The sequence below is a fragment of the Drosophila willistoni genome, unplaced genomic scaffold (genome assembly GCF_018902025.1).
Source record: "Drosophila willistoni isolate 14030-0811.24 unplaced genomic scaffold, UCI_dwil_1.1 Seg531, whole genome shotgun sequence".
In the NCBI taxonomy this organism is placed as follows: domain Eukaryota; kingdom Metazoa; phylum Arthropoda; class Insecta; order Diptera; family Drosophilidae; genus Drosophila; species Drosophila willistoni.
In genome coordinates, this window is record NW_025814459.1 from 123975 (window position 1) to 137500 (window position 13526).

At 38.1% G+C, this 13526-nt stretch overlaps 1 protein-coding gene across 4 annotated transcripts in view; it reads right to left on the bottom strand.

Annotated features, from left to right (window-relative positions):
• The window catches only part of LOC6653350 (lysine-specific demethylase 6A), a 213256-nt gene that overhangs the window by 111037 nt on the left and 88693 nt on the right, over positions 1-13526 (bottom strand). For 3 of the 4 annotated variants that reach the window (XM_047013057.1, XM_047013059.1, XM_047013060.1), the window contains one exon: positions 8847-8975. The exons of the other annotated variant lie outside the window; for it this stretch is intronic. In XM_047013057.1, coding sequence (XP_046869013.1) covers positions 8847-8975 — 129 coding nt within the window. The remainder of the gene's footprint in view (positions 1-8846; positions 8976-13526) is intronic. 4 annotated transcript variants of the gene reach the window in all.

Sequence of the window (13526 nt, forward strand, 5' to 3'; positions counted from 1 at the left end):
AAGTCAAATGTATCCACGATAGAGAAAATGTGGTACTTAAAATCGAACCTTTCTGGAGAAACAGAGAGATTGATACGGCACCTGGAATTAACAGAAGCCAATTACAACACTGCTTGGTCAGTGTTGCAGGAACGATTTAATAACAAACGAGTTCTAGTAACAGCCATACTGGCAAAGCTGTTTGATCACCCAAATGTGGGAAATGACGCAGCTTCTATAAAGAATTTGCATGATAACATTTTTGAATCATTGCAAGCCTTAAAAAATGAAGGCGTCAATATGGAATCGTCAGGCTGTCATAATGTTTCATATGACAAGAAAATTTGATAGATCTTTTAATCTCTTTCCAGCACAAGGGATCTGCAGGAAATAAAGGACTTCCTATCCTTCTTGGAACAGCGCTTCCTAACATTAGAGGCGATTGGGAAACCAAGAAACGAAAATCGCAGCATTGAAAAACTAAATCCAAGGAAGACATGCGCAACAGCATCTGAGTGCCTGAATACCTTGTGTGCTTTCTGTGAAAAAGCAAAGCACAAACTCTTCCAATGTGAAAAGTTTAAAATCAAATCCGCAGCAGAGCGGCTTAATTGGCTGCAGAGACACAAATTGTGTGTCAATTGATTAAAAAAGCAGCTATGCAGCTTCTGCATATGGAATTGGTAAAAAATACACCCTCAATGAAAGGAAAGGAGAATTTCAAGCACGCCTGGATAGTGGCTCACAAGTAAATCTCGTCTCAGAGAAACTGGTGAAGAAATTATCGTTAAAAATTAGCGAGACTCATGTGCACATAAATGGAGTGGGTGGTCAACCACATATAAGAAAGGCGCGAATAAGCTTGGTTGTAAGTTCAAAATACAACAAGTTCGCAATGCTAGTTGAGGCATTTGTATTGCCACACATAATACGTGACCAACCCACAGAACAAATAACGCAGAAAGTCACATTACCAGAGAACATTCAATTAGCGGACCCAACATTTGATAAACCAGGAAAAATTGATATGCTGTTGGGAGTTGATGATCACTATGCTATACTGCTACCAGAAAGAAGACGGAGCAATCGAAACCGTCCAACATTACAAAACTCAGAGTTTGCATGGATTATTGCTGGCAGAATTAATATGTCAACGTCAGCTTCAATCACATGTATGGTAGGCATGACGAATCCAGAGGAATCTCTAGAAAGATTCTGGCAGCTAGACACACTAGAGCCAATGAAAAGGTACAAGAGTCCGGATACAAGAGTATTGTGAAAAATTCTTCCTCGATAACCTACACACGGCGGCGGACAATCGACTAATTGTAAAGCTTCCATTTGCTGAAGAGGCTTCATTTCTTGGAGAATCTCGGGAAGTAGCCATAAGAAGATTCATGTCGTTAGAGAGGCGAATAAGCCCTGAGATAAAAAAGGAGTATGTAAAATTTATGTCAGAATATGAACAGCTTGGATATATGAAGCAGGTAATGGTAGGACAAATTCCCAAGAACCATTACTTTATACCGCATCATTGTGTACTAAAGCCAGAAAGTACCACTACCAAGCTAAGAGTGGTATTTGATGCATCATGCAAAACGTCATCAGGAAATCACTGAACGACATTTTATAGCCTGGACCAGTTGTACAGAGTCAACTCTTCTCAATTCTTCTGCGGTTCAGGACACACAAATATGTGTTCACGGCGGATATTGAAAAAATGTATCGTCAAGTTTGGATAAACCCCGCCGAACAATTCAATCAGATGATTGTGTGGAGAGAGGATCCAAGTCAAGAACTAAAGTTTTATCGTTAAAAAACGGTAACTTATGGAACCACATCAGCCCCATATTTAGCGACGAAGTGTTTGGAATATTTGGCACTGAAAAACATGAAAAAATTATCGTCTGGACAGTCAAGTCATTAGCATTATAAAATGACTTTTATGTTGATAATTGTCTCATAGGAGCAGACAGTTTACTAGAAGCTCTGCAAATAAGACAAGATTTCTGCTTCTAGAAGGAAGGGTTTCATCTTACGAAAATGGTGTTCAAATAGCAGTCAACTTCTAAAGGAAATTCCAAAGGAAGATACGATTGCTGACTGACATAAATCTCGGTGACTCACTGGAACAAACAAGTGTCAAAACATTGGCAAACATATGGGCACCCAAAGAAGATCAATTATGTGGCAAGGCTCAAAGACATACAAAAGGAATAACCAGACGAGTGGTGCTATCTGAAGTCGGTCAAATCTTCGATCCTCTAGGACTGTTCGCACCGGTAGTGGTAAGAGCGAAAATGTTTCTTCAACATGTTGTGTTTCTTCAATATGTTTCAGTGGCTCCCCACTGTTCCGGTTTGAACTATGTGCAGCTGTACTTGGAGCTTAATTCACGGATAGAGTTCGACAGGATCTCCAATCAGAAAGTGTGGAATCATTTCTCTGGTCAGACTCAACAGTAGTACTCTAATGGATTAATTCAAGGGCATCACATTTCCACACGTTTGTGGCTAATCGGTTGACCAAAATACACGCAGTATCACATCCAAAGCAATTGCGTCATGTGTCATCATTTGCATATGAATTACGGCATTTAAAAAAAAACGACCTGATCAACCATTGGATCGCAAAAGCACGGTGGCAACATTGCCACTAATACTTGATGAACATTCAATTATACGAGGAGCTAATCGACTACAACAATCACCAGTGTCAACGGAAACAAGGAATCCATATCTCTTCCCGTATAATGATCCGGTGGTAAAAATGATACTAAGGAAACTTTATGAAGAGAATCTTCATTGTGGACATGAGGCACTACGCGGAATAGCTCGGCAACAGTACCACATCATTAAGGTGAAACCGATGGTCCGGAATGTGATCCAGGGCTGCGTAGTATGCACCAAGTACCGACCTGAGTTCTTTAAACAAGTCATGGGCGACGTACCTGAGCATCGGGTATCTCAGAATGACCCTTTCTCAACGCCGGAGTAGACTATTGTGGACCATTCTGGATCCACCATAAGGTTCGAGGAAAACGTCCCGACAAAGCTTACATTGCAGTATTTGTATGCTTTGCAACCAGTACACTTGGAGTTGCTCGGAGACCTTTCCACCTCCTCATTTGTGGGAGCGCTTCAGCGCTTTATTGGGCGCAGAGGAAGATGCCAGACATTATACTGCGATAATGCAACAAACTTTGTTGGAGCATACAAACAACTTAAGGAGCTGACCGATACAATACACTCAGAAACGGCAGCAGGTAGTATCAAGGAATTTAGCAATCAAAAAGGAGTGCAATTTGAGTTCATACCACCACGGTCTCCACATTTCGGAGGATTATGGGAAGCTGCGGTAAAGTCCGCTAAGCATTTACTGTTGAAAAACGTATCGACAGCAAACTTAACCTTAGGATAACTGTCTACCATCATTGTCAATGTTGAAGCAGTGCTGAACTCTCGTCCGTTAACGCCAAAATCAGGCGATCCCAACGACTTAACAGCTTTAACCCCAGGCCACCAATTGATTGGAGAACCATTAGTAGCCCAACCAGATGCAGAGCCAATAACACAGAGCTATGGGAATTAGTGCAACGGCTTAAGCATACATTCTGGACACAATGGTCTCAAGAGTACCTACAAGAATTGCAGGGTACATCCAAGTGGAAAAACCATATAACAATGTCAAAGAAGGCATGATGGTAATTCTAAAGGAGGATAATGTGCCAATTTTGCAGTGGCAAATTGGACGAATTGTTAAATTATATCCAGGCCTGGATGGATACGTCCGCGTGGTAGACGTTAAAACAGCCAGAGGCACCTACAAGCGGGCTATCCATAAATTGGCTCCCCCGATTAGAGAGACGGCGACAAAACGTAAAATCGAGGCAGATGACACAGAATCGACTTCCCAAGAAGACCCTGGTATCGAGGACACCGCAGAACCAAAAACAAAACGACGGTTGTCGATCGGTCTGCCACCGTTGGCAATGACGATCTGCCTAATGCTGTTGTTACTGCCTATAGCATTTGCTCAAAGAACTAATATAACTCGATTCAACCCCAAACCAGGCATATACTATGAAAGTATTGGCACAGGAAGGATGGCAACGTCTGACTGGACTATTGTGGCATTTTACGATCTCGAACCATATTGGGCCGACCTGAAGACATTTTCAAACGGAGTAGTAAAGGTTGGAGAAATATGCGTGTTAATGAAGGTTCCAGAGGCATGCACCGCAATGCAGAGGCACTTCGAGCATGTCAACTCAGAGCTACGGACAGGAAATGATCGCCTTCACATAGAAGGCCAACGACGATCGCCTTTAGATATATGTAATTGGGAACATTGCGAACGGCTTATTTGGTGTGCTGGACTCAAAGTATGGAACAGAGATGTCAGGCACCATACGAAAAGTTAAATCAAATGAAGACTACTTATTGAACTTGCTGCAATTTAAGACATCTGTAATTGACTCAACGATAAATATCATTAAGCGAGACGAAGCCACGATTGAAAATCAGATGAAACTAATGGAATAACAAATGAACGACATGACCGAGGTCCAGGACAATGCGATAAAGGCATTGCAATGGTATATCACGCTAACTACTCAAACTTATTGCAGGGAATTTGCAACGAATTCAAACCGAAATTTCCCGAGTATTTATAGATGCTCATCATAGCAAAATAAGCCCGTTTCTACTATCACCAGGCCAGCTTCGGGAACATCTGAACCAACTGAAGAGACATTTTCCGTTTGGTTTGGATTTGCCAGTTCCAGATAACGACGTCTTGCAATTATATGCCTTAATGAAGGCACAAGGCACAACGTTTCCATTAGTAGCAAAGCAGGCAGTGCAACTGTATAACCTGGTACCTATTCCAGCAATTGGAACTCATGGGATTGTAGTCATAAACATAAAAATCATTGCTGCCAACAAGGAACAGAATCAATACTTTGGGCTCTCAAGAGCCGCTTTGGAACAGTGCCATCAGCTATTCAAAAACACAAAATCATCAACTTGTCAAATACAACACACAAACAGGTCATTCGTGTGGTACGACATGTATCACAAAAATCAGTGGATTTTTGCAACCACCAGACCAATCGCAGTGACCTGTGACGATAATATACAAGGTGTAACTATCAAGAAGACTGGATTGTTAACTCTAGACCTGACGTGTACAGCAAGAAGTTCTGCTATACGAATAACAGGTCACCGTATAGCTACGAAAGACACAGTGAAATTGTCATATGTCCGATTTGGCAACTTCAGCATTGGCCTAACAAAAGTAGCGCCAACAACAACACAATTCACGAAGATGCAGCTAAGCTACGACGAACTAAGCAACATTTAAGGAAAACTGGAAATTACCAAATTACCATCGTCTCCTACGTAGCGCTAACAATACCATTGGTTCTTGTGATGGTATATGGAATAAGGAGATGCTCACAACCAAGACGCAATGGTCCACAGCAGACAACCGTGAGGATCGTCAATCCCATACCGACTCCTGCTGCAGTAAGCCCAGCCCACAGCAATTTTGCGGTCAACGTTGGATAACGTTGAACAGGTGTTCAACGACCGGGAGTATGTTGGTGTTTAGATTATATAAAATAAGATAACATTAAGACAATTATAATATAGAACAAATGGAAATATATGTCAATATAAGTATGTAACCCGATTATAGATATCGATGGCTCATCAGTCTTAAGTAGATCTGATATGTTCAGCAGCTAACAATAAAGACCTAGTTAATTAAGCTGCTATGGTTAGCTATTATCATTAAAGACATATTTTGCTGACATAACACTATGTCGAACTATGCACTGGTGAGCTCTCTATTTTTACTATAAAAGAAAAGCATTATTCTTAGTAAGATCAGATACCAATTGTAGCTACATCAGGTGTGCATCGCTGTGTCTTTGGCCCCCATCTCTACATTTGTAATCTCACTCCGAAGTCCACCCTAAACATAATTATTGACCCGGAAGTGTCAATAAAGCTAACTAAAAATTTCCATGCTAACGAAATAATGACCAAATATACTCCAGACGAAGCATTGGCCTTATATATTGATGGAGATTATACAAAAATTACATGTAAACTAATGCAAGCTGGTGCTAAGATGAAAAAAACATATCTCTTACACAAGATGTTTTACGCTTCGCTAAAAAAAGATGTTATCCTGATACAATTGTAGTCAATAAATATTATGCTAAAATTCCTCTACAGGAAGTATTAGATCACACAATAACAAGAATTGTTTAAGCACACCCGGAGTTATTTAGACAAGTTTATCTTTGGCGTTTTAAAGCTCAACACAAATTTCAGTATACCATGATTGATAGAAAAGATTTTAGCTGAGACTTCAACTCAAACCTGCGGCATTTGTAAAGCTTCGCCTAATATTATGTATAAGTTAATTATAAAGTATTCGCCAATAAATGAAAACTTGTTTAAGTTTGGACTGTCGACAGCTCGGCGATTTTTTGAGCACCACGAACTGTCTGCAAATTACAGGAGTATTAAATGGGATGCTTATTAAAAGACTTGGTACGGACCATGGCATCAGGATATGCCATAAATGTCAGTCGATTTAGACAATATGCTTTGGATACAGCCAAGACATTTATAAAAGAATATCCTGGTTTTATATAGCTCGATACACAGAATATTAATACACGGAGCGGATTTAATTATTTGTGAAATTGATTTGAAGGCAAGAACTACTCTACTAACAAGAACTACACGGAACAGATGTTCTCTGTTATATCCTAAGCAATTTCATAACTTTGTCAATGAAAAACGTAAGACATCAGTGCACCCGTCTTACTTGTCTTTCGAAAACAATAAAGCTGACACTGATCAGGCAATTGACGATATGTTTACTGATTTTTTCAAAACAACTTATTCTTATTCGACTTATCAAGCAAATCCTCCTTATACTCATCACTTACAATCGTCTAACTGCATTTTAGACCCTGTGTTTGATGAAAGTTCGGTTGTACCTGGCCCTGACGGAATACCAGGCTGCGTATTAAGGTTTTGTGCAGAGGCCTTCTGTGAGCCAATACTTAAGTTGTTTACACTGTCCGTCACATCTTCCGCCTTCCCGTACGGGAAGTCACGAACAGTGACTTTTCTCAATAACTTCGTTATTTTCTTAGCTATTGTCGTGAAATTTAATATTGTTTAGTTTATTACACCTATAAACCACTGTGCCAAATTTGATTAAGATCAAGTGACCATATCATATATCAGTATCGCCAATAAAAATTCTTTAAAAATTACCGATTTTTTCAAAAGCTTCGCAAAAGCGGACAGTCTTTTGAGTCTTTGGACTTTCTGCCATTTTATATACGGCTCCTTCCAAATAGGTAGAATTTGCTCGATATTCCGTTGAGAAAGTTGTTTTGATCAATGTTAGCTGTTTTATTTTCAAAGGACAAAAAAGATGGGTGCACAGATGTCTTACGCTTAGCATTGACAAATTTATAAAATAATTTAGGGTCAAAAGAAAACTAAACCTTACAGAGCTGAAGATAATTCTTATAGAATAGAACCCAAAAGGTTTCTTTTCGTTCCTCAATATCTAAAACTGTTCGAGTTACCTCAGGTGTCCCCAAAGGCATCTGGGCCCACTGTTATTTACCCTGTTTATAAATGATTTGCCTTTGGCCTTGGCTCGTTCACGCGTTCTCATGTTTGCGGATGACGTCAAGATTTGTTATTCCTATAATGATCCTTCTTTCCAAACAGTACTTGCAATCAGATCTCGATGCGTTCTGTGATTGGTGCCACGTTAATAAATTACACTTTTATGCCTCTAAGTGTTCTTTTATGACATTCAGTCGTTTATCTCTGTTCCTAGCACATTACTTTATCAAGTCTGTTCTGTTAGATTGTGAACAATCATTCAAAGACTTAGGCGTTATGTTTGACCCAAAACTTTTATTTAATTTTCACATTTTTTCAATTGTCAATAGAGCATGCAGTCTTCTTGGCTTCATAAAACGGTGGGCCAAAGAATTTGATGACCCCTAGGTAACAAAGGTTTTATACACTTCGTTAGTTCGCCCTACTCTAGAATATTGCTCGCCAGTGTGGAACCCTCAATATGATGTTCACCAGCGTAGTATTGAATAGGTTCAGAAGCAATTCCTTAAGTTTGCGTTACGCGGTCTTAATTGGGACCCGAGTCTTTGCCTACTTTCTTATTCTGACAGACTTCTTCTTATTAATCTTCCTTCACTTTACAACCGTAGGCTCGTATTTGACATTCTCTTTTTTCATAAATCGTCAACGGCGAAGTCATTTCTAGTAATTTACTAGATACTCTATATTTTTGTGTTCCCACAAGTCGGACCAGAAACTTTTTTCCTATTCACCTTAGTAGATGTCTGACTAACTACTCTCTTCATAAACCTTATCGTGAACTTTGCCAATCTTTTAACAACCTTTCCCACATCATCTTTCTGTCACTTCTTTTCGCTCTATAGTTTTCAATAATCTACAACGAAACCGCTGAATATATTTTAAACATCACATTGCTTGCAGCTCATCCTTGACCACATTGACCGTGAATCGGAGCATAGCTGGCACCTTGTGCATATAAAACACCTCCACAGCATCGGGGATGTTTAGTTGCCTATAAGGCTAATCCTACTTTTCTTTAATTATGTGTTATCTGTTTTGTAGATTAAGCTTTTTCCTCGATTGTTTTGTTATATAAATTAATAAATCAATCAATAAATGTCAAAGAATAAAATGTATATAATAAATAGATGTGACCCAAATTATTAATATCTTAAAACAAAAATTTAAATATGTTTCTTCGGCTTTATAATTTCTTACCTAATTGTCTATATATATCCGCTTTCAGATCTGATGAGAGATTTTTCTCAATTAATAGAAATTCATAAGCTTCCTTCGCAGCCTTGTGTTTATTTTGTATCTCATAAAGGTGAGCAATTTGAAATTTAACTGAAATGTAACAAAAACGATTTTTAAAACACAAAGACTATATTTTATATCGTATAATTTAAGTTATATAGACTGCACCAATACAAATTTAAGTATAAATATATACAGTGTGGGAGGAATAAATATTAGAAACGGCAACATACTTTGATTTTAAAATCTTTTTTTTTTAACGTTGGACAAATTGTTCGACCCGAAAATCAGTGTTCAAGAATGTGAGTAGTTCTATTATTTTTATTCATTTCGACACCTATTGTCGCGAAACTTTTTTCTCTATACACTTTTTAGTAGAACTACCATGTGTTTCGGTTGGAAAAAATAGAAACGCTCAGTATTCTTCAAGTCAAAAACATTTTAGATCTCATAAAAGTTAATTTTTGGTTTTATTTTAATATTCTACATCAAAGATATTTAATATCCATTAAAATTGGTTGTGATTTCTGTTTTAATTTACAAACATTATATGCAGTATGGGTCGTGGCACGTAGTCCTCAGAGGAAGAAAGGTCGTTCAATGGCAGAAATCGCAGAATTAATGAATTGTTCAAAAAAGTGTTTTCAGCTATTCATTATAAATATAAACAAGAAAATCGAGGTCGAAAACGTGCCACAACATCAAAATTAGACCAGGTCATCTTGCGAGAAGCGAAAAAAACCCATTCCTTTCATCGGAAAAGCTCAAAAACAAGCTAAATAACGAGTAGAACTATCCGGATAAGATTGGTATCATTTGGGTTAAAGGCATATAGTGCTAGAAAAGTACCGTGCTTGAGCAAGCAGAGTATAAAACGGAGAATAGATTTTGCTACTCAACATGTGCTTCGGGTCAATTGGAAAAACGTGTTATGGTCGGATGAAAAAAAAGGTCGATGGTCGATAAATAACGAGTAGAACTATCCGGATAAGATTGGTATCATTTCGGTTAAAGGCATATAGTGCTAGAAAAGTACCGTGCTTGAGCAAGCAGAGTATAAAACGGAGAATAGATTTTGCTACTCAACATGTGCTTCGGGTCAATTGGAAAAACGTGTTATGGTCGGATGAAAAAAAAGGTCGATGGTTGATATAATGTTGTTGTACCAGACACATATTTATTTTAGTTTTAAACAAATAGTTAAATTAATATTTAGTCGTACCATCCTTATTTTTCAACACTTCGCGGCTAGGACGTCCCATGGAATCAACTAACTTAGCACAGATTGCTGGGCCTATAGAATACCATTCATCCTGGACCTTTTCCCATAAGTCTTGCTTATATTTTGGCTTATAACCCGCAATCCTCTTCTTTAATATTCCCCAAAGCTGTTCTATTGGGTTTAAATCCGGGGACTGAGACTTCGGCTCTAAAACATTAACTTTATTTTCCTTGACCGATGTGATTGCCAGCTCGGACGAGTGTTTGGGATCGTTTTCCGGCTGATATTATTACTTTAAACGCAATTGTTCTTCGAAATATCAAAGCATAGTATTGCTAAGGATATTTACTTTGTTGATTTCGCACATTTTATCCTTTATCCATAATTACGGACCGACACTTGAAGAAGAAAAGCATCCCCAAAACATAATGTTTCCACCTTAGTGCCTAACAGTCTTTAAAGTGTGTTTTGGATCATAACCAGTACTTTTTTGTCGACTTACAGACTCCTTGCCATCAGATCCAAACAAATTGACCTTTTTTAATCCGCCCATAGGACGTTTTTCCAATTGGCCCGAAGCACGCACATGTTGAGTAGCAAAATCTATTCTCCGTTTTTTATTTTGCTTGCTCTAGCACGGTACTTTTCTAGCACTATATGCCTTTAACCCAAATGATACCACTCTTGTCCGGATAGTTATAGTATCCGGTATTATAGTATTATACTCGTTATTGATGCATCTAGCTTGTTTTTGAGCTTTTCCGATGAAAGGAATGGGTTTTTTTCGCTTCTCGCAAGATGACCTGGTCAAATTTTGATGTTGTGGCACGTTTTCGACCTCGATTTTCTTGTTTATATTTATAATGAATAGCTAAAAACCACTTTTTTTTTTAACAATTCATTAATTCTGCGATTTCTGCCATTGAACGACCAGAGTTTTTTAGTTTTTTCATGATTTCCCTTTCTGTCTCTGAGGAGTGCGTGCCACGACCCATACTGCATATAATGTTAGTAAATTAAAACAGAAATCACAACCAATTTTAATGGATATTAAATACCTTGATTTAGAATATTAAAATAAACCCACAAATTAACTTTTATGAGATCTAAAATGTTTTTGACGTGAAAAATACTGAGCGTTTCTATTATTTTTTCCAACCGAAACACGTGGTAGTTCTACTTAAAAGCGTATAGAGGAAAAAGTTTCGCGAAAATAGGTGTCGAATTGAATAAAAATAATAGAACTACTATCCCACATTCTTGAATACTGATTTTTAGGTCGGACAATTTGTCCAACGTAAAAAAAAAAGGTTTTAAAATCAAAGTAGGTTGCCGTTTCTATTATTTCTTCCAACACTGTAAATATATAAATATATATAATATATATATTTGTCTAGATTTCGACCTTATTGAAGTTAATCAAAAATTTGTTTGAGCGGGCTTCAGGTCAATCTTACTGATTTATTTGTAAGACTTTAAATCATAGGCAGCACAAAAGGTGAGCAGGTTGTCTATATAGCTATTTCAAGAACCACCAAGTTCTATCATCAGCAGACTTCGCTAAAGAATCCACAATTGTAATGGCCATACCATATCTTCAACACTAAAACTAGTTGGGAATTACATTGCCAACTAAATGAAGCGAAAAAAGAACGGCAAAGCTTGCAACTGCAGATTCCACCTTTTTTGTGTGCATACCCATGGGCGCCAGCTGAATTAGTGTAAAGGGCTTCGCCTTAACCAACTAATCGTCGCGCCCAAATATTTTGTAATAGTATATTGTACTATATGCAAAAAAGAGGGTTTTTTACAGCAAGTGTAAAACGGCGGGCCTTCCGTTTTTGGTATTTGTCTAGATTTCGACCTTATTGAAGTTAATCAAAAATTTGTTTGAGCGGGCTTCAGGTCAATCTTACTGATTTATTTGTAAGACTTTAAATCATAGGCAGCACAAAAGGTGAGCAGGTTGTCTGTATAGCTATTTCAAGAACCACCAAGTTCTATCATCAGCAGACTTCGCTAAAGAATCCACAATTGTAATGGCCATACCATATCTTCAACACTAAAACTAGTTGGGAATTACATTGCCAACTAAATGAAGCGAAAAAAGAACGGCAAAGCTTGCAACTGCAGATTCCACCAATCTGGTTACAGCCCGCTCAAACAAATTTTTGATTAACTTCAATAAGGTCGAAATTTATTTAACATAATCTTTTTTACCGTTTAGTTCAGTTTAAGCCGGTGTTTTGAATCCATAATTAAATGGGAAGAGGAGAGACGCTAACAAGCGAAGAAGTCCTTGCATTCAAGGATGTGGGTTGGTCTAACCGAAAAATTGCACGCGAGTTAAAACGCTCTCCTACTGCAATTAATAATGTTGTAAATTTAAAAGAAAATTACAACAAAAAAAGGACCAACTGTAATAATGAGAAGGTCTCAGCACGAGGAAGAGCTGCAATTATACGCGCAGGACTTCAAAAAAATGCCACTGCCTCTAAGATTGTGAAGGAATTAGACCTTCCAATCACAAAACGACGTGTGCAGCAAATTTTGGCATCTAGTAACCGACTTAAATGGAAAAAAATGAAGTCTAAGCCGGCTCTAACGAACGGTCACAAAGTGGCTCGGTTAAATTTCGCTAAAGCACACATGTCCTGGTCAGAAAATTGGAAGAAGGTGGTTTTCTCAGATGAAAAAAAGTTCAATTTAGATGGCCCTGATGGATTCAATTACTACTGGCATGACATTCGGCAGCCTGAACGTTATTCCACAAAGCGAAACTTTGGAGGAGGGTCGTTAATGGTGTGGGCTGCCTTTAGCTACCACAATCGAACGCCAATTTGCAAAGTTTCCGGGCGCTTGAACTCCCAAGGCTACATAAATTTGTTAGAGAATGTTCTTTTAGATTTTTTGGAGGAAGAACCGTTTTCTGACTCAATTTTTCAACAGGATAATGCGGCCATACATGTTTCACGGGCTAGTCGAGCGTGGTTTCAGGAGAAAGAAATCACCACCATGTTATGGCCTGCTCGATCTCCGGATTTAAATCCTATCGAGAACATGTGGGGGAACCTTTCCAGGCGTGTTTATGCTGGCGGACGAAAATTTCAATCTGTGGAAGAGCTTAGAGTAACGGTTTCACAAGAATGGGCTCAAATCCCACAAGCCGACTTTCAAAAAGTGATTGATTCGATGTCAAACAGGATTTTCGAAGTAATTCAAAAATCTGGGGGATCGACTCATTATTAATGAAGATTTTTGAGATGTTATTTGTTTTTTTTTCATATTTTGTAAGGCTAGAACATTGTGCCTTTAATTGAATTTCGCGTTAAATTTTTGATTTTTTTTGTTTTTCTTACATTATAAGTTTGTTTTTTGAAAAAAATTAAAAAAAATGTTTTTGTTTAACACACAACAAA